Source organism: Microcaecilia unicolor, chromosome 1 (assembly GCF_901765095.1).
Source record: "Microcaecilia unicolor chromosome 1, aMicUni1.1, whole genome shotgun sequence".
Taxonomy (NCBI): Eukaryota; Metazoa; Chordata; class Amphibia; order Gymnophiona; family Siphonopidae; genus Microcaecilia; species Microcaecilia unicolor.
Window position 1 is genome coordinate 166,408 of NC_044031.1, and position 21,723 is coordinate 188,130.

The 21,723-nt window shown below is 46.0% G+C and overlaps 1 protein-coding gene across 1 annotated transcript in view; it reads right to left on the reverse strand.

Annotated features, from left to right (window-relative positions):
* The window catches only part of LOC115460003 (regenerating islet-derived protein 4-like), an 87,063-nt gene that overhangs the window by 15,063 nt on the left and 50,277 nt on the right, over nucleotides 1-21,723 (reverse strand). Inside the window, exons 4-5 of the mRNA XM_030189865.1 lie at nucleotides 16,938-17,020; nucleotides 11,059-11,156 (exon numbers count right to left, since the gene is read on the reverse strand). Coding sequence (XP_030045725.1) covers nucleotides 11,059-11,156; nucleotides 16,938-17,020 — 181 coding nt within the window. The remainder of the gene's footprint in view (nucleotides 1-11,058; nucleotides 11,157-16,937; nucleotides 17,021-21,723) is intronic.

A 21,723-nucleotide genomic window follows, 5' to 3' on the forward strand; every position in this document is an offset into this window, starting at 1 on the left:
GCCCTTGACCTGGATTGGCCACTGTCGGTGACAGGATGCTGGGCTAGATGGACCTTTGGTCTTTCCCAGTATGGCACTACTTATGTACTTATGTACTTATAATGAAGGGGGAGTTGGGGGAGGGGGCACCTTGAGGAGAGAGTTCAATGTGGTGAAGAGAAGTTGAGGATTAGAGCCAAGAGAGTTGGTCAGTTGGATATAATAACCCTGTTTGGCACGTAAAAGAGCAGATTGGAAGGAGGTCAGCATGAACTTAAAGTGTAAGAAATCAGCAAGGGCCCGAGATTTCCACCAGAGGCGTTCTGCGGAGCGGGTACAGGAACGTAGGTAGCGGATATTAGAAGTCAGCCAAGGTTGGGGTTTTGTACGCCTTACAGAGCGGGTCATCAAAGGTGCAAGAGTGTCTAAGGCAGAGGATAGAGTATTGTTGTAAGAAGAAACAGCCTCGTTGACAGACGTGGATGGTGCCACAGTAGAGAGGAGGTTTGAAACATGGGAGGATAGAGATGAAGGGTCAATATCGTGAAGATTCCTAGATAAATTAGATAGGATAGGATGGGACTGGGAGGGAGGAGATTTAAGTGTGAAAGTTATAAGATGGTGATCAGAGGAGGGATGATCAGAGGCAAGGAAACTAGAAGGTGAACAGTTGGAGGAGAAGATGAGATCAAGACAGTGACCATTTTGATGAGTGGGGAGTCTGTAATTTATTTGGTTCATGAGGTCTTGTTTGAATTGTTTGGGTACGGATCTTATTAGGCTGGTAGGGCAAGTGTTATTTGCATTGAGATTTGGCATATTTACTGAGCCAGTGTGTGAATTCATTTATTGAGATCAGGTCAAAATTGGTCCATGATCGATCGGCTGGGTATTCCCCAGGATTTGGGTCTAAGCATTCAAGGATGCTTGTGTATTCAATGGTATTGCTCGGTATCATGCATCGTAACTTTGTAATTTTTTCGTTGAAATAGTTCGCTAGTTTGGTTGCCGATGGGGTGTCTGTGCTATTCGAGGTGACCCGTGTGGTATTTAGGAGATTGTATACAAGTGAAAAGAGTTTGTGCGTGTCTTTGTAGTTTGGTCCTTTTATAGTTTTGTAATGCGTTCTTTTGGTATGTCTGATTTTGTATTTGTATTTTCTTTGTACTTGTTTCCACTCTTTGAGTGTGTGTTCATCTTTTTTTTTGCTCCATACTCTTTCTAGTCTTCTGACCTGTGTTTTTAGTTCTTTCAGTTCTTCATTAAACCAAGGGATTGAGTTGTTCCTATGTGAGGTTCTCGTTTGGAGCGGTGCTATTTTGTCTAGCACTGTTCTGCATCTGTTGTCCCATTCTTGTAGGAATTGGGATGATTCTGTAGTTGTACTCCATTCCTCAGTATATATTTGTTGCCAGATTGTTAGAGGGTCTATTTTGCCTCTCGTAGTATAGGTTTTCTTTTCTTGTTTTAGTTGTTTCTCTTTTGTTTTCCAGAGGAGGGAGGTGGTTGCCTTGTAGTGATCTGACCATGGTGTGATTGTCCATTTTGTATCCCTGAATATGAGGTTCGCTTCTGATGAAAATTTATGAGTTATGATGTCTAGTGTGTGTCCTTTTTTGTGGGTGGGTTGCATGTTGTATTTTATTAAATTAAATTTAAGTTTCTGACATAATTAATTACCCTTCATAATTTTTAGATAAATAGTATTTCTAAATAACAGGTTTGTTGTGATTTTCTCCCACAGTTTGTAGAATAAAGAATGGACTAAAGTCTTGACATCCAGAGGTAGCCGGTTCAGTTCCCACTGCTGCTCCTTGTGATCCTGGGCAAGTTACTTAACTCTCCATTGCTGCACCGGAAAATGATCTAGGAGTCATTGTTGATGATACTTTGAAACCTTCTGCTCAGTGTGCTGCGGCAGCTAAGAAAGCAAATAGAAAGTTAGGTATTATTAGGAAAGGAATGAAAAATAAAAACAAGGATGTTATAATGCCTTTGTATCGCGCCATGGTGTGACCGCACCTCGAATATTGTGTTCAATTCTGGTCGCTGCATCTCAAAAAAGATATAGTGGAATTAGAAAAGGTGCAGAGAAGGGCGACAAAAATGATAAAGGGGATGGGACGACTTCCCTATGAGGAAAGGCTAAAGTGGCTTGGGCTCTTCAGCTTGAAGAAAAGGTGGCTGAGGGAAGATATGATAGAGATCTAAAAAATAGAGTGGAGTGGAATGGGTAGACGTGAATCGCAGAATGGGTAGACGTGAATCGCTTGTTTACTCTTTCCAAAAATACTAGAACTAGGGGCATGCAATGAAGCTACTAAGTAGTAAATTTAAAATAACCCAGAGAAAATATTTCTTCAGTTAACGTGTATTTAAACTCTGGAATTCGTTGCAAAAGAATGTGGTAAAAGCAGTTAGCTTAACAGGGCTTAAAAAAGGTTTGAATAATTTCCTAAAAGAAAAGTCCATAAACCATGATTAAAATGGACTTGGGAAACTACACTGCTTATTTTAAGCAGCATAAAATCTTTCAGTTCCTCTGCATTGTCACCCTTGAAAACCATCTCTGGCACATCTTTTTCAGTAAAGGCCAAGGGAAAGAATTCATTCAGCCTCTCTGCTATGGCTCTGTCCTCCCAAAGGGTCCCTTTTACTTTTTGATGATCTAACGATCCCACAGAGTCCCTCAAAGGCTTTCTGCTTCTGATATAGCTGAAAAAGTTATTACTATGAGAGTTTGCCTCTGAGGCAAGTTTCTTTTGAACCACATGTAAGCCAGTTGAAATTATTGGACTGAGACCCCTTCTTGGTCCCGAGAGAGATGTCTGGCCACAAAATCTTTATCCTCTCTGGCACCAAGATGGCAGCCTGAGCCGGCAGCCCCCCACTCACTGGGACAAACAACAAGGTATTAGTGGCAACCTGCACCTTGTAAGGTGCCCATCATCACTGGATGAGCCCCCACCAAATCAAGCGGAATAGGTATTGAACTGAAGTGGGTCAATCCAGCTCAGTTCTCATGTTCAGTGACTGAACGGGCACAACGCATGGAGACAGGCAGTATGGTGAAGACTAGAACACAGGCAGGACAGGTCAGACAGCGGCTGTGACCGCCCCGATCCCATGCCCTTACCTCACACCACGGAGAAAGTGGAAGGTCGCTGCTTCTATCGGGCAGCACCAACTGATAATGGAAAAAAAATAGCCGTTTTTAGCGAGAATTTAGGGCACTTTTTTTTTACCCTTTTTTTTTCACGAACAAGTTCCAAAAAAAGTGCCCTAAATGACCAGATGACCACCAGAGGGAATCGGGGATGACCTCCCCTGACTCCCCCAGTGGTCACTAACCCCCTCCCACCAAAAAAAAAACAACTTTTAAAACTTTTTATTTCCAGCCTGTATGCCAGCCTCAAATGTCATACCCAGCTCCCTGACAGCAGTGAAAAAAAAGGGTGCCCTAAATTCTTGCTAAAAACGGCTATTTTATTCCATTATTGGCGAAAGCCACCCATTTCTCTTCGGCCGATAACCACACCCCAGTCCCGCCTTCACCACGCCTCCGACACGCCCCGTCAACTTTGGCCGTTTCTGCGACGGAGTGCAGTTCAAGACGCCCAAAATTGGCTTTCGATTATACCGATTTGGGTGCCCATGGGAGAAAGACTCCCATCTCCCGATTTGGGTCGAAATATGGGCGTCTTTCTCTTTCGAAAATAAGGCGGATAGTAACCGTGATGGCGATTGCCAGTTCCGGTATAGCAGATACAGAGTGACAATGTAGAAGGTTCGTGTAGGATAAGCACATCAGGGAATAAGGAGGGATTCGAGTCTTAGTTTCATTGTGTTGTGGGATTGAGGCATTTAAGTTGGGTCATCAGGGTATGCCTTTTTGAATAAGTACGTTTTTAGTGATTTCCGAAAGTTTGATAGGTCGTGCGTTGTTTTCAAGGTGTTTGGTAGTGCGTTCCATAGTTGCGTGCTTATAAAGGAGAAGCTGGATTCATAGGTTGATTTGTATTTAATTCTTTTGCAGCTTGGGTGGTGTAGGTTTAGGTATGTGCGTGTTGATCTTGTGGTGTTTCTGGCTGGAAGGTCAATGAGGTCTGTCATGTATCCCGGGGTCTCACCATGGATAATTTTATGCACTAGAGTACAGATTTTGAAGGCAATCCGTTCTTTGATCGGGAGCCAGTGTAGTTTTTCTCGTAGGTGTTTGGCACTTTCGTATTTCGTTTTTCCAAAAATCAGTCTGGCTGCGGTGTTTTGAGTGGTTTGGAGTTTCTTTATGATTTGTTCTTTACATCTCGCGTAGATTGCATTACAATAGAAATACAATACATCAGAAACTTGATCAGATTGAGAACTTTAATAGACTTTTAAATCTCAGAATTTTGAATTTTCCTAAACCTATTGGGCTTTGTCCCTTGGATTTGTTGAAGAAATTTCAGTTTACATCATATTCCTCCATTAAATAGAATGTATTATTAGCCAGTGAAGAAATTTGCAGAGAAGGCCCAGGTACAAGGTCAGCAAATGTTAGAACAGAAGGAAGATACAGACTTAAAAGATTTGTCCTGCTATATTAGAAGATTCTCTTTCGGATTTCTCTACTAGAGCAACTTTATTGATTTCATTTGTATTTGAGCAGGATTTAAATGTAGAACTACGACTCCATTTTAAGAACTCTCCAAAGTTATTTTGCAGTCAGAAATTGTAATGTTACTAAGTTAATTTGATTTTAAAAAAATTGCCCAAGTACTTTAAAATTGCTTCACTAAATTGATAGGTGAACCTAGTATAACCCCCCTGTTATATGGGGTTACTAAGAGGATAGAGCCCTGGTATAAGGTCACTGGAGGGAGTATCCTGGAGGTCCCTGGGTGGGGAGTAAGGTCAGCCCAAGGGGATGGGTTAGGAAATAAAATGCTGAAAGATGGTGCATTAGGAGAGATGAGTGACATGTTGGGAGGAGTTAGGAGGAGATGAAAGTGTTATCATATGCTTTGCACATGGGTCTGTTGGTTGCCCTAAAATTCCCCTGCCATTAGATCAGAGAGGAGGAGAAGGGGAGTCCCTGGTTAAGATTTGGAAACCTTTGGCTAGAGAAACTGAGGAGTCATTGCCAGCAAAAACAGAAACTGATGAGTGAACCCTGAATAGGGGTCAAGAAGACCAAATCCAGGAGTGGAAGATGGGATCTAAGGAGAGCCCCATCTCATAAATACGTGGAGGGGCATAATCGAACGGAAACGCCTATCTCCAAGGACGTTTATCTCCGAGAACGGGTCCGTGAAGGGGCGGACCAAACCGAATTTTCAAAAAATGGACTTTTTGAGCTGGGCGTTTGTTTTTTTTTTAGCAATAATGGAAACTAAAAACGCCCAGCTCAAAAACGTCCTAATCCGAGCCATTTGGTCGTGGGAGGGGCCAGGATTGGTAGTACACTGGCCCCCTTGATATGCCAGGACACCAACTGAGCACCCTAGGTCAGTGCGGTGGACTTCAGAAAAAGCTCCCACATGCATAGCTCCCTTACCAAGGGTGCTGAACACCCAACCCCCCTCCCCCAAAACCCACTATCCACAAATGTACAACACTACCATAGCTCTTAGGGGTGAAGGGGGCACCTACATGTGGGTACAGTGGGTTTTAGAGGCCTCCCATTTACCAGCACAAGTGTTACAGGTGGGGGGGATGGGCCTGGGGCCACCTGGCTGAAGTGCACTGCGGTACCCACTAAAAGTGCTCCAGGGACCTGCATACACGCTGGCCTCTAGGACTTGTTGCTGCTATATAACATTGGCACACCAGCTGACACCTGAAGACTAATCTCTCCGAAAACGTCCTTTATTGGAATAAGCACGCTTACTCACAGTTAACTGCAGATCAGAGGTTGTGCCCCACTGGCAACGAGTCTCCCTGGTACTGAGATTAGCAGTAGGTCAGAGCTGGCAGAATGCTGTACAATGCCCTCTTTCAGCCACATTCAAGGTAATAACTAAGTTCTCTAACATGGCTAACACATGGAAGGGATCTAAAACTGGCTTACAAAAATGGCCACTACCTCATGGACTACCGGAAACAAAACTGGACACACTCTGACCCAGTAGGCAGGGGGAAAGCACCATGGGAGAAGAGCCTACCAACTACCAACATCATGAGACTGTAACACAAGCTAATGAAATCACGGAGCCCAATACCCTACACCCACCACAATGCACCCGAGAGCCACATCTGACCCAGGGAAAGGCTGACAGGATCGAACACATTCTGCTGTCATGGAGGTGGGTATGGCATTTGAGGCTGGCATACAGGCTGGAAAAAAAGTTTTTAAAGTGGGTTTTTTTTTGGTGGGAGGGGGTTAGTGACCACTGGGTGGGTCCGGGGAGGTCATCCCCGATTCCCTCCAGTGGTCATCTGGGCAGTTGGGGCACTTTTTTGGGACTTGTTCATGAAAAAAAAGGGTCCAAAAAAAAGTGACCCAAAATCGCGGTAAAAACGCCTTTTTTTTCAATTATCAGCTAAAGACGCCCATCTCTCCTCAGCTGATAACCACGCCCCAGTTCCACCTCCACCACGCCTCCGACACGCCCCCGTCAACTTTATTCGTTCCCGCGATGGAGTGCAGTTGGAAACGCCCAAAATCGGCTTTCGATTATACCGATTTGGGCGCCTTTTGCGAGACAAACGTCTATCTCCCGATTTAGGTCGCACTATAGACGTTTTTCTCTTTTCGAAAATAAGCTGGATAGTAACATAATATTAGTAACATAGTAGATGACGGCAGAAAAAGACCTGCACGGTCCATCCAGTCTGCCCAACAAGATAAACTCATATGTGCTATTTTTTGTGTATACCTTACCTTGATTTGTACCTGTCCTTTTCAGGGCACAGACCGTATAAGTCTGCCCAGCACTATCCCCGCCTCCCAACCACCAGCCCTGCCTCTCACCACCAGCTCTGGCACAGACCGTATAAGTCTGCCCTGCACTATCCCCGCTTCCCAACCACCAGTCCCGCCTCCCACCACCGGCTCTGGCACAGACCGTATAAGTCTGCCCAGCACCATCTCCGTCTCCCGCCACCGGCTTTGCCACCCAATCTCGTCTATGGGTCAGATGAGGTCAGATACAGAGATCCGGACCAGAGTGAGAAAGGAGTATAGCCATTTGGGATTTATTGCCATCAGAAGGGACGGGCAAGTAGAGGAACTGTATAAAATGTTCAAAGTTGTTTTGGCAGTCCTGTAAATATTTTCACTACGAACAAGCTAATTTCACTTTTGGCTGTGTTGGACAATTATCCACTTTTGGATTGACTGAGTTGCAGATGCTGAATTAAATACATTTCCAGTTATTTTTCATATAATCACTTGGACAGTAGAGTGATTTAATTCTTGGAGGCACCTTGGAAATCAACGGCTCTCTTGGGTCGGTTTTATTAATTGCCTCTGTCGTGAGTGGAGGAGTGGCCTAGTGGTTAGGGTGGTGGACTTTGGTCCTGGGGAACTGAGTTTGATTCCCACTTCAGGCACAGGTAGCTCCTTGTGACTCTGGGCAAGTCACTTAACCCTCCATTGCCCCAGGTACAAATAAGTACCTGTATATAATATGTAAGCCGCATTGAGCCTGCTATGAGTGGGAAAGTGCGGGGTACAAATAAAATAAATATATATATATTGCCTGCTTGCATCCCACAGAGAGTTTTTACCCAAGCGGAGAAGAGGGTCTCTAAACCCAATAACCACTTCTTTTTCCCAGCTTGAGGCACTGAGCGTCAACTGTGAAGATAACGAATCCTAAGGAGTCTGCCTAGCGTGGAGGCTTCCCACCCACTCAGACCCCGGACCTGGAGAAGTGCCCGAAAACGGGTGTTTCACTAGTAAGGTTGGAGCCAAGGGGGGAAACAAAGGTATATCAGTAATCCAGAAGGCAACAGATTTAGAAGGATTTAAAACCAGACGGTGAGAAAGAAGCCAAGAAGATAAACAGTCTTCAAGCTTTGCGATAACAGAAACTAGTGAGTATGAAAGTATGAAAAACCATTTTCAAACTGGTTTAATTTTGACTGCTTTTGCAAACCTTTTGCAATCCCCCTCCCATGAGCTGCCTGAAGTCAGTAGCGTGCTTTCCAGCCGCCAATGCAGGTACACTCCACCCATGCTTAGTTCATGCTCCCTGCCAGTCAATCAACAGGTGCTGCAGTGTTGGAGGAGGCCTAAGCCCAAAGTGGTCTAGGCCCCCTGTAGCTCTCCAGCTCATTTTCGAAAGAGAAGGGTGCCCATCTTTCAACACAAATTGGGAGATGGGTGCCATTTTCGCAAGGCCACCCAAATCGGCATAACCGAAAGCCGATTATTTGACACCCTGGACAGCTTTCCGTCACGGGGACGACCAAAGTTCAGGGGGGCGTCTCGGCAGGGTAGTGAAGGCAGGACTGGGGCGGGACTGGGGCGTGATTAGGAGATGGGCGTCCTCGGCCAATAACGGAAAAAAGAAGGGCGTCCCTGACGAGCACTTGGCCGACTTTACTTGGCCCATTTTTTCTTGTGACCAAGCCTCAAAAAGATGCCCAAACTAGATGACCACTGGAGGGAATCGGGGATGACCTCCTCTTACTCCCCCAGTGGTCACTAACCCCCTCTCACCATAAAAAACAGGTTTAAAAAACTTTTTTACCAGCCTCTATGCCAGCCTCAAATGCCATACTCAGGTCCATCGCAACAGTATACAGGTCCCTGGAGCAGTTGTAGTGGGTGCAGTGTACTTCAGGCAGGCGGACCTGGGGGGGAGCGTTGGGGGGCTCAGCACCCAAGGTAAGGGAGCTATGCACCTGGGAGTAATTTCTGAAGTCCACTGCGGTGCCCCCTAGGGTGTCCTGGCATGTGAGGGGGACCAGTGCACTACAAATGCTGGCTCCTCCCACGACCAAAGGGCTTGGATTTGGCCGTTTTTCAGATGGATGTCTTTGGTTTCCATCAACGGCGAAAACTGAGGTCGGCCATCTCTAAGGTCGACCTAAATGGCAAGATTTGGGCGTCCCCGACCGTATTATCGAAATGAAAGATGGATGCCCATCTTGTTTTGATAATACGGTTGGGGACGCCCCTTTACGGGGCCGTCCTTAGAGATGGGCGCCCCCGTTCGATTATTCCCCTCCATGTCACTGATCTGCATATATAACCATAAACAGCCGTGTAACTCTATGAACAGGCTTCACATGTAGGAAAACCTTTATAAAGTTACTCCAAGGGTAGGGAATTTTCAAATAACCCTTTTACCTGGTACCCTACCACTTAGAGCAATGAGCTGAGAACCAAAGAAGCCAGGCTCAAATTGCTGCTCCTCGTGATCTTGGGAAGTCACTTCACCTTGCATTGTCTCAGGTACAAATTCATTGTAGTAGGTCCTGCCTGGATAAATTCTGCTTATCTGGAGCCACCCTTTGATTTTCAGCAGGCATCGTTTGAACAATTCCACTGAAAATGATTACTGACGGCACCAGTGCGATCTGGAAAGCACCAAGAGTGATCTGGGTGCAGGGATTGGGCAGAGTTTACAGTTAAGCTGTTAGTGGTAATATTCAGTCCTCTAACCTGGATAATGTTAGAATAGCAAAAAAAAGTTGTGATAATTTTATTCAGAGAGTTATCTAGATATCAGTCTGAATGTCACCTGTATCGGGATAACCGCCAGCATCTGCCTTATACCAGGATTTTCAACCTGGTGCTGAAGATCCAGGCATAAATTATTGAAGTCAACATTTGAAATCAATTCTGACGCTGGTGTTTATATTGTAAGCCCTCCAGGGACAGGCAAATACCTCCTGTGTATGAATGTAACTCAACTTGAACCACTGAGAAAGGTGTGAGCAAAACATTGATTGTAATCCAGAGACAGTAACATACATAACATAGTAGATGACGGCAGAAAAAGACGTGTATAGTCCATCCAGTCTGCCCAACAAGATAAACTCATATGTGCTACTTTTTGTGTATACCTTACCTTGATTTGTATCTGTCATTTTCAGGGCACAGGCCGTAGAAGTCTGCCCAGCACTAGCCCCGCCTCCCAACCACCAGCCCTGCCTCCCACCATTATGAGCTTTGGTTTCATTGTGTTGCAGGGTACAGGCATTTAAGTTGGGTCGGTGGGGTATGTCTTTTCGAACAGGTTAGTTTTTAATGATTTCCGGAAGTTTAGGTGATCATAAGTTGTTTTCACGGCTTTTGGTAATGAGTTCCATAGTTGTGTGCTTATGTAGGAAAAGCTGGATGCATAGATTGATTTGTATTTGAGTTCTTTGCAGCTTGGGTAGTGGAGATTTAGGTATGTCCGTGATGATCCAATTGTGTTTCTGGTTGGTAGGTCTATGAGGTCTGTCATGTATCCTGGGGCTTCGCCGTAGATAATTTTATGAACCAGGGTGCAGACTTTGAAAGCAATATGTTCTTTGATTGGGAGCCAATGCAGTTTTTCTCGGAGGGGCCTGGCACTTTCGAATCGCGTTTTTCCAAATATAAGCCTGGCTGCCATGTTTTGAGCAGTCTGAAGTTTCTTTATAATTTGTTCTTTGCATCCCGCATAAATTCCGTTGCAGTAATCTACTAGGACTAGGGGGCATGCGATGAAACTACAGTGTAGTAAATTTAAAACAAATCGGAGAAAATGTTTCTTCACCCAACGCGTAATTAAACTCTGGAATTCGTTGCCGGAGAATGTGGTGAAGGCGGTTAGCTTGGCAGAGTTTAAAAAGGGGTTAGACTGTTTCCTAAAGGACAAGTCCATAAACCACTACTAAATGGACTTGGGGAAAAATCCACAATTCCGGGAATAACATGTATAGAATGTTTGTACGTTTGGGAAGCTTGCCAGGTGCCCTTGGTCATGGACAGGATGCTGGGCTCGATGGACCCTTGGTATTTTCCCAGTATGGCATTACTTATGTACTTATATGACTTAGTGAAGAGATATATCCTTGATGGAGCTGTTATCACACACTCTCTGATCTAACAAGGTGCTGAGTCTGTGTAGGAAGTATCATAAGATCACATGGAACAAGAGTTGTGCTACCTACCTCAGCATCAAACCATGAAGCTTTAAACCGAAAGTATCCATAGCAGTTAGATTTGTAGTAGAACCATCCAGGTGGGCAACTGGATCGAGCTGCAGGTCCTTCATGATAGAAATGAAGAAACAAGAGTGTCAGGTAGCCGCTCACAAAACCCAGGAACTCCAGATGCACCTTACAATTGGTTAACACGATTAAAGCGTAAAGGAGAAACATTAAAAGGCAGAAACTGTTAGAGGTGTATTTGCATTTGAAACAAAACAGGACATTAAAGTTTCCCATTTCATTTCGAAAGAATAAAAGCAATACCAGACAGTGGCTGTTAAATTAGGCATGTAATATTCAGCAATGCTATCTGAATACCACTGCTTTCTTTAGTTATCAGGAATGCTGGGTAAGGGGTACAGCCCCTGGCCACAATTTAACCTGTGCATCACAGAACTTAATCTGGCCAAGCTCCTGTTGCAGGCTCATGATGTCACATGGATGCTCTGTGCTAAATGACTTTTACCCTACCTTGCATCAGATAAGGGTAATGGCTGTAACCCTGATGAAACCATCTATCCAGTGACCCAATGAGGAATCAAATTGGAACAATGCAGACAACCTAGGATAAGGACAATTGTTTATGCAGATCCACTGGTTACCCTAGTATTGGGGATATCTGGAGAAGATGTGAGGAAGATTCCTGTGGTTAGGCTTAGTCACAACGAAAGGCCACACACCACCCTTTCCCAACATGGAGAAGATGTACTCGCCAGCTGACCATGTCCTTTTTCAAACTCACCCAGCTTTGGACTATTTCTACCTGTTCAACTACCTTCTCCTCCCCCTGCAATACAACTACCTCTCTTCAGATCTCCACCTCCCACAGCCTCCAGATTCAGAAGTCTCTGTATCCTGAACATCTATCTGTGAGTAAATTATCTGTGATTTATTCAATAAAGAGACTTTATAAAATAATAGAGACTTCAGGTGATTGCTGTGCCAGGGTTATACTCCATGATATTGGGGCTTCTAATTACCAAGCTCCAAGAGTCATGACATGCCTTCCCTGGCAATGTGCTCCCCAGCCCTTGAGGCTGGCATCTGTTACCACCAGGCACCAATTGGGAAGGGCTAACGGCATTCCTTGCCGCAGCATGCTGTCTGAGAGCCACCACTCCATGCTGAGTCGGGCCGCAGGGAGCCACATGAGTCTGCACTGGAAATCCTGAGATATTGGACACCATCTTTGAAGCAGGGAACTCTGCAGAGGTCTCATGTGCGCTCTCGACCACGGCACCACTTCCAAGGTGGCCGTCATTGACCCCAACAGCTGGACAATGTCCCAAGCTCTTGAGCGAGGCATCCTCAGGAGCTGACAGACCTGGTTCTGAAGTTTGCACCGCCTTTGCTCAGGTAGAAACACATACCCCAAGGCTGTGTCGAACCGGACTCCCAAATATTCCAGAGATTGAGAGGGAGTCAGGTGACTTTTGGCTATATTGACGACCCAGCCCAGAAACTGCAGTACTGAGACCACTCTGGCTGTTACATTTCATTTTATTACATTTGTACCCCGCGCTTTCCCACTCATAGCAGGCTCAATGCGGCTTACATATTATATATAGGTACTTATTTGTACCTGGGGCAATGAAGGGTTAAGTGACTTGCCCAGAGTCACAAGGAGCTGCCTGTGCCTGCAGTGGGAATTGAACCCAGTTCCCCAGGACCAAAGTCCACCACTCTAACCACTAGGCCACTCCTCCACTCTCTTCTGCAGAGTCCACTCTGAAGAGCCAGTCGTCTAGGTACGGGTGAACCCGGATACCCTCTCACCTGAGAAAAGCAGCTACTACCACCATAACCTTGGAAAAGGTTCGGGGAGCTGTGGTGAGGCCAAAAGGCAAGGCCCAAAACGGGAAATGTTTTCCCAACACCGCAACCCGGAGAAACCGTTGGTGCGGGGGCCAAATAGGAATGTGCAAGTAAGCTTCTTTCAGGTCCAGAGACGTGAGAAACTCTCCTGGCTGTACCACAGCAATGACGGAGCGCGGGGTTTCCATGTGAAAATGCCGCACTCTTAGAGACTCGTTGACTTTCTTTAAGTCGAGCATGGGTCCAAAAGACCCGCCTTTTCGCGGCACCACAAAGTAAATATTGTAACAACCGAAGCCGTGCTCAGCGGGAGACACAGAGATCATCACCCCAAGGTGCAACAAGACTTGTAAGGTCTCCTCTACCGCCGCCCGTTTGACGGCAGTGCCGCATCGGGACTCCACAAACACGTCTCTCACCGGGGCGCATAATTCCAGACGGTAGCCTTCTCTGATCAGGTCCAAAACCCACTGATCTGAGGTTAATTTGGTCCAGTCCTCGAGGAAGAGGGAAAGACGTCCTCCTGCAATAATCGAGGAGTGGACCAGCGCACCATCATTGAGAGGGTCGCCCTTGAACTCCGGGCCTTGAGCCACCTGCTGCAGAACGTTTGTTCGAACGAAAGGAGTTCCTCTGCTGAAAGAGGGCACGACGAGTGAACCCAGCAGAGCGCCCCGGGCGATACCTACGAGCTTCACGGAAGCGAGGTCTTGAAGAGGAGGGAACCACTTGACCCTTGGAAGAAGGCCGTGGCCTATCCTCGTGGCAGCCTCTGGGGTTTAACTTCTCCCAGGTCTTTCACAATTTTCTCCAACTCCTCTCCGAACAGGAGAAGGCCCCAGAAGGGCAACTTCATCAACCTTTGCTTAGAGGCCATGTCAGCCGCCCAATGCTGTAGCCATAGAAGGTGGCGGGCAGCCAACGCCACAGACATCTGTTTAGCCGAAGCTCTGACCAGATCATAAAGGGCGTCAGCTAAAAAGGACAAGGCCGACTCCATTCGCGGTACCACCTCCGCACCATCTCCGGGCTGTTCCACTGCCTGTTGCAACCAAGAAAGGCAGGCTCTAGCAGCGTAAGAACTGCACACAGACGCCCGTAAGGTAAGGCCTGAAATCTCAAAGGACCGCTTAAGTGCTGATTCCAGCCGCCGGTCCTGCATGTCCTTCAGGGCAACCCCTCCCTCTACTGGGAGGGTGGTCTTCTTTGTTACTGCAGTGACTAAGGCGCCCACTTTAGGCATCCCAAAAGGGGCCAAGTGCTCCTCACTCAGAGGCCCCTCGGGGTCAGCCCATTGAGCCGAAAAAAGCTCTTGGATGGAGTCATGCAAAGGAAAGGCTCGAGCAGGCTTCTTAGTACTCGTCATCCTCGGATCACCAGAGGAGGCCTCGCCAACCGCAGGATCATCAATAGAGAGGGCCTGCAAGGCGTCAGACATAAGTGCTGGCAGCTCATCGCGGTGGAAAATCCGAACCGCAGTGGGATCATCCAGATCCAGTGGCAAACCTGCACCGTCCTCTGGCTCCTCCGGCCACGAAGGCCTGCCAGATCCCTCAGAGTCTCCACACCCCGACCATGGGGGGGGGGGTGCACCACTCTCCGACGGGGAATTCATCCGTCTGCACTTAGCGTGCATCCAACACTCAGGGGAAGCCACATCTACCAGCAATCCCGGGCCATCATCCCTTAGGGGGGAACCAGGCAGCAACGCAGTGCCAAGCAGAGCCGGTGGTTGGGAGATGGGGATAGTGCTGTGCAGACTTATACGGTCTGTGCCAGAGCCGGTGGTGGGAGGCGGGGCTGGTGGTTGGGATGCGGGGATAGTGCTGGGCAGACTTATACGGTCTGTGCCCTGAAGAACACAGGTACAAATCAAAGTAGGGTATACACAAAATTAGCACATATGAGTTATCTTGTTGGGCAGACTGGATGGACCCTGCAGGTCTTTTTCTGCCATCATCTACTATGTTACTATGTTATATGTTACCTGCGGCAGGGCTGTTTTTAACATGAAGACTTTATGCAAAAGCAGCACAAACTCAGGGGAGAAAAACTCACCCTGGCCTCCCGGTTCCATTGCAGGAGTTGTGGGGAAAGAAGCCCCTCTGGTCAACTCAGCCCGACACCCCCCCCCCCCCGCCTCTGACTCCACCACCACCGCAGAAGTCGTGCCATGCGGCGCATCCAAGATGGCGCCGGCTGCCAGGTCCGTCGAGTCACGAGTGGGAATAAACATCATTCACCATGCTTGTTCTGGCTCTACCGTCTGAAAAGCACGCTTTACAGAGCCCCGCTGCATTTTTGCGCTTGCCACAAACGGAGCAGCGCTTTATATTCTCAGCAGCCATCGCTGAAAATGGCGGAAAAAAAGTCAAGATGGTGGAATTCGCCCCAAAATCACCCCATAACGGGACCTCCCCGGAGGAGCAGGAAAAGCGCTCTTACCTCAAGAACCGAGTCCAGGTGCTTCGGAGACGCTGTACAACAGAGAATCAAGCCTCAGGAATAAAAGCGCTAAAGCGCGTTTTTTTTTAAACGCTGTGAGGAAAGTTGGAGGCAGACAGCTAGAGAGGTACTCCGGAGGCAGAGAAGGGTGGGAAAGGCAGGGATAGGGTGAACCTATGTGCCTGCTTCCACACACGGGTAGGAAAAGGCAGGGAAAGGGCAAGCCTATGTGCCTACATCCACCCTGGGGGGAGGGTAAGGCAGGGAAAGGGCGAACCTATGTGCCTTTAAAGTGGGCTCTCAAACAATTACAGAACCACAGCACCCCTGCTACAACTGGCAAAAGCACAGGAGCCACCCCAGGCAGAATTTTGCAGGAGCTGAACAAGCTGCATCCGATCCACCCTGCTGGGGAGACAGAGAAATACTGAAAGGCAGATGAAGCTAGCCGTCCTAGAGGCACTATGTTTTTCAGTGTTCTCTATCTCCCCCTGCTGGTAGGTGGACACAACCCATTCGTAATGGATTCACCTGCTTGTTGACAAGGAAATGCAGATGAGCTACAAGTCCTCCTCAGCACCTGAAAGGCAGCCGGTGGTAGAGCTGGGCACCTCTCAGCCGAGGAAAGGCTTACCAGGGGTTAGGCCGAAGTCAGACTTCCTCCCCCTGAGGGGAGGAATGCTGGCTTCGGACTTTCTGTTGTATGATGAAAGGCTACAGACGGTAAGGCTCCAGCTTGGAAAACAGACAGGGGAAATATGATTGAGGTCTACAAAAGCCTGTAGACCTCAATGAGTCTACAAGTGTAGAATGAGTAGAACTCAAATCGATTTTTTTAATCATTCCAAACATACAAAGACTAGGGAATACTCAAAGAAGTTACATGGAAATACTTTTAAAACAAATAGGAGCAAATAGTTTTTTCACTCTACGAATTGTTAAGCTCTGGAACTCTTTGCTAGAGGATGTGGTAACAGCGGTTAGTGTATCTGGGTTGAAAAACGTTTTGGACAAGTTCCTGGAGGAAAAGTCCACAGTCTGCTATTGAGACAGACATGAGGAAGCAAATGCTTGTCCTGGGATTGGTAGCATGGAATGTTGCCACAATTTGGATTTCTGTTGGAAACAGGATACTGGGCTAGTTGGACCATTGCTCTGAACCAGTATGGCTATTTGTATGTTAAGTCTTAAATATTCCAGTTTATTGGCATGGCGAGCAGGCACTTCTGATGAATGGCGACTGGTGCTACCTTCTCTGGGGGGTGGGGGGGGGGGGGGACTGTGTATGCAATGGCCCCAGTCTGAGCTAGAGTTAGGAATCAAATTCAGATTGCCCTGATGTTGTAGGAAGAGCAGTATATCATTTTTTTAAAACCCATAAACATCACTTGCACGGTACTGCAGAAATCTACCACTGTGAGTGCTGAGGAAGTTAAATGGTTCTAGCAAGGTCACAGGATGAGTGATGGATGAAAAACAGTGTAATCTGGGTCTTGAGGGTTGTCAGATCTCACCATTATGCTACACCACCAGTTTAACCTCACTGATGTGTAAAACCAAGAGGAGAAAAGAAGACTCACCAGCAAGGACTTCGGTGAGAGCGATACAGCTCAGCAACAACCCAAGGAACATGACAGACATCATTATCAGCAAAGTCTTCTCCCTGTAAAAATCAAACAAATACTCAACATTTGAAAATGGATTCAAATTAAGAAGCTTTATTGGTATGGCAATTTGTGCAGGGAGAAGTAATTCATTAATGCACCATGAAAGGACAAGGAATGGAAGTTGCATGGAGGAAGGTTCACATGAAACACAAGAGAATACTTCGTCTTCATATGTCGATTATCAAGTTTATTTGATATAAGGAGGGGGCAGGGAAGGACATACACAGAGACTGGGGTTAGACAGATTGCAGTGGAAGGACAACAAATGGGAAGATTACAATATTATTGTTCAGGACCATAAGGAAGAGAAAAACTATAGTATGGGTTGATGCTCCCGTCAATGAGAGCAGGGTAGGCCAAGAGGAGAGGAAGAGAAGAAATACTCTCACAGAGGGGCATAATTGAACGGGGACGACCATCTCTAAGGACGGCACCACAAAGGGGCGGGGAAACCCGTATTACTGAAACAAGATGGATGTCCATCTTTCATTTCGATAATACAGTCAGGGACGCCAAAATCTCAACATTTAGGTTGACCTTAGAGATGGGTGGCTGCAATAGCACAATCTCTTTTCTTTATGTATCACAGGGCCCTTTGGACGCCTAGAAAGAGTAAATTGTCTGGGTCCTCTAAGTGTGATTTGTGTTTGTCATGCAAAAAAACCACCGGAACTCTTGTACATCTTTTGCTTGAATGTCCTAATCTTGTATTATTTTGGTCAGATGTCTGGGGAAAATTAAAAGAGATATTTGGGTTTCAAGAATCTTTCTTACCCAAGTATATAAATCCATTTGCATTCCATTTCTAAAGTACTGTTTGACTTCTTGGTCTCAGTTGCACTGAAACTGATCATATCGCATTGGAAAGACAATTCTCAAGTTAATGTTGTTGTTTGGTGGAACTGGATTTTACTATACAAAAAAAATATGAACAGTGCGCATAAAACTGGTCTTCAAAAATGGAGAACTTTAGACCTTTTTCTTTCATCTATGGAGTAACTTTCCGGCTTGGACTCAGCTTTTTGTATTTTCTTCTGTTGTACTAAAGTACATGTTGTTGTTTTTTTTTTCTGTTTGATATATCTTTAATATCTAATAAAAATGTTTAAAATAAAAAAAAAGCAGTCTGATAGCTTTGCTCTGTACAAGTTGGAATCTTCTAAGTAGTGTAACCCCAATCTTGCTCCCACTGGCTTAGCTCCCTGGGCCGTACGTGACCAGGACACACAAAACACACCACGCCAGACTGGGAGCAGCGCAGTCTGGGTCTAGATGAGCTGGTAGGATGAAAGGTACTCTCTACGGTCACATTTTCATTCACTTTCACCCCCCAAAAATAGTCAGCAGTCTCTGTATTCAAACTTCAACATGTTTTGCTAAACAGTAACTTGGAAAAAAGTTTAGAGCTTGCCAACTTACTACTACTACTACTTAACATTTCTAAAGCGCTACTAGGGTTACGCAGCGCTGTACAATTTAACATGGAAAGACAGTCCCTGCTCGAAGAGCTTACAATCTAAAAGAAGAGCTTACAATCTTGGTCTGTACAAAAACCACAGTTCAGTTCCACCTTAATCTCCTCTATTTGCAAGCCAGAGAAACAGTATGTGGTAATATCTGAACCATTTCTCTTTCAGTCCTTAATCATCTCGACACAATTCTTTCAACTCTTCTGTCCCATCAAGCACTCTGACTCCCATCTCTTCTACCTGGGGTGTCTTTTCCCCCCAACCACTCTAACTAGTCCCCAAGCCGGAAAAACACCACAGCCACCCTCTGCCCTCTAACAGGGGCTCTGAATGCCACACACTGCAAACATTACCTGTTCACCCTGATGCTAGGCTCTTGGCGGGGTGGACAACCAAAGACCGCACAGTTAGAAAATTAGTAACTTTTACACCCTCCTTCCCTCATCCACTTGGGCTGGACTTCCTCCTATTCTCCCCCTGGTCTGTCAGTTCCAAACCTGTTTCCTTAGTGACCCCCCCCCCCCCCACCAGAAAATACTCCCACCTCTAGCCTTATGCCAGAGCTCTCTTTTTCGGGGGGGGGGGGGGGGGGGTCGGGGACACAGTATAATAACTTGTAAACCATTATAAATGGGAGGAAACAAGGCAAAGGGATGTCTTATTAAAATGGCCACCCAGACTTCCTTGCAGAGTAAAGGAGTAGCCTAGTGGTTAACGCAGTTGACTGTAAACAAAGGGACAGATGTTCAAATCCCCACTGTAGCTTTTTTGGCAAATGTAATCTCTCCAGAAACAGAAAAATATCTACTGAACCTGAATTTACACCACAGCAATAGTCTTCAGGTTTGCAGGTGTCTTATATATTTAGATACTGTGAAGAAAGTGTGTTTTAAGCCTGTAAAATGTATTGGATATTTTCCTCCAGCAACAGGAAAAAGTGGGTGATGGAACGTCATTATACTACAGTGAGACCCTCCTACAGTCCCTTATTCACCCTCTCTGATTATACTACAGTGAGACCCTCCTACGGTCTCTTATTCACCATCTCAGATTATACTACAGTGAGACCCTCCTACAGTCCCTTATTCACCATCTCAGATTATACTACAGTGAGACCCTCCTACAGTCCCTTATTCACCCTCTCTGATTATACAACAGTGAGACCCTCCTACGGTCCCTTATTCACCATCTCAGATTATACTACAGTGAGACCCTCCTACAGTCCCTTATTCACCATATCAGATTATACTACAGTGAGACCCTCCTGCGGTCCCTTATTCACCATCTCAGATTATACAACAGTGAGACCCTCCCTACTGTCCCTTACTCACCATCTCTGATTATACTACAGTGAGACCCTCCTACGGTCCCTTATTCACCATCTCAGATTATACTACAGTGAGACCCTCCTACAGTCCCTTATTCACCATATCAGATTATACTACAGTGAGACCCTCCTGCGGTCCCTTATTCACCATCTCAGATTATACTACAGTGAGACCCTCCCTACTGTCCCTTACTCACCATCTCTGATTATACTACAGTGAGACCCTCCTGCAGTCCCTTATTCACCCTCTCTGATTATACTACAGTGAGACCCTCCTACGGTCCCTTATTCACCATCTCTGATTATACTACAGTGAGACCCTCCCTACATTCCCTTATTCACCCTCTCTGATTATACTACAGTGAGACCCTCCTGCGGTCCCTTATTCACCATCTCAGATTATACTACAGTGAGGCCCTCGTACATTCCCTTATTCACCATCTCTGATTATACTACAGTGAGACCCTCCCTACAGTCCCTTATTCACCCTCTCTGATTATACTACAGTGAGACCCTCCTGCGGTCCCTTATTCACCATCTCTGATTATACTATAGTGAGACCTCCCTACTGTCCCTTATTCACCATCTCTGATTATACTACAGTGAGACCCTCCTACGGTCCCTTATTCACCCTCTCTGATTATACTACAGTGAGACCCTCGTACAGTCCCTTATCCTTTTTCTCACATCATATTGCAGTAAGGGTTTTTCCGTTTGGTGATCTCACCCTTTATCTAATGTTTAAGTTTTACCTGGGTCTCCTGTGCAGCTGTGTTGGTTTTCCCTCCTTCTTCCCTATCTGCAGTCTTGTGGAGCAGGTTGCCTTAATCCTTTAAATACTCTTTCTGGAGACTTCGATTTTGCCCATAAAGTAAATGATCATAAAATTATAAAGAAAGTTCTTGAAATTCCTCTTGACTATAAAATGGTTTATCTGGGACCAAGCCTATGATCACTAACCTGTAACATTAACGCCCTGTGTTATATACCATCTGCTGTCTAATTTGTAATTTACTTCTGAAACATTTATTTATTTACATTAATAATATTTGAAGAAACCAAACCCTTTGCAGATCATGTATCCATATCAGCAATAAACATAGGAAGATCCTAATATAATCTATGGTGTCCGAAATGAGGAAGCCACACCTGATATAGTGTGCTCAGATACTGTTCTCTCCTCCTAGATCCCCCTCCTATACGGTAGATTTTACAGCCTTTCTTCCTAGGTAGAAAGGGAAGAGTAGAGTTGGAGATTCGGGCGGGGGAGGTAAATGTTGCTGTTTTGTAGGGTTTTTCATAAACACAGGCCACCTCTCAACATGTGATAGTTAATGATGTGGTGGAGTCATTTCCTACTGAGGTTCAGATGAATCCTTTCCTCTTTTCCATGCTAGTCTTTTCTAATATATTTGTGAGCGACATTGCCAAAGGGTTAGAAGGTAAGGTTTGCCTTTTGTGGCTGATACCAAGATTTGTAATAGGGTGGACACCCTGGAGGGAGTGGGAAACATGAAGTAACCCAGGTCTCACTTCCAGCATAGCATCTTCGAGCACCAACTTGTTCCTGTCGAGGTCAGGTACCCCTTGACCTGGGCCACAAAACAAATCTCTCTATATATCTCTATATCTCAAAAAAGATATAGTGGAATTATACCCTGAGGTATAGTGGCCTAGTGGTTAGAGTGGTGGACTTTGGTTCTGGGGAACTGGGTTCAATTCCCACTACAGGCACAGGCAGCTCCTTGAGACTCTGGCCAAGTCACTTAACCCTCCATTGCTCCAGGTACAAATAAGTACCTAGGCCGCATTGAGCCTGCCATGAGTGGGAAAGCACAGGGTACAAAAAAAAAAAAAAGGTACAGAGAAGGGTGACGAAAATGATAAAGGGGAGTTGGCAACT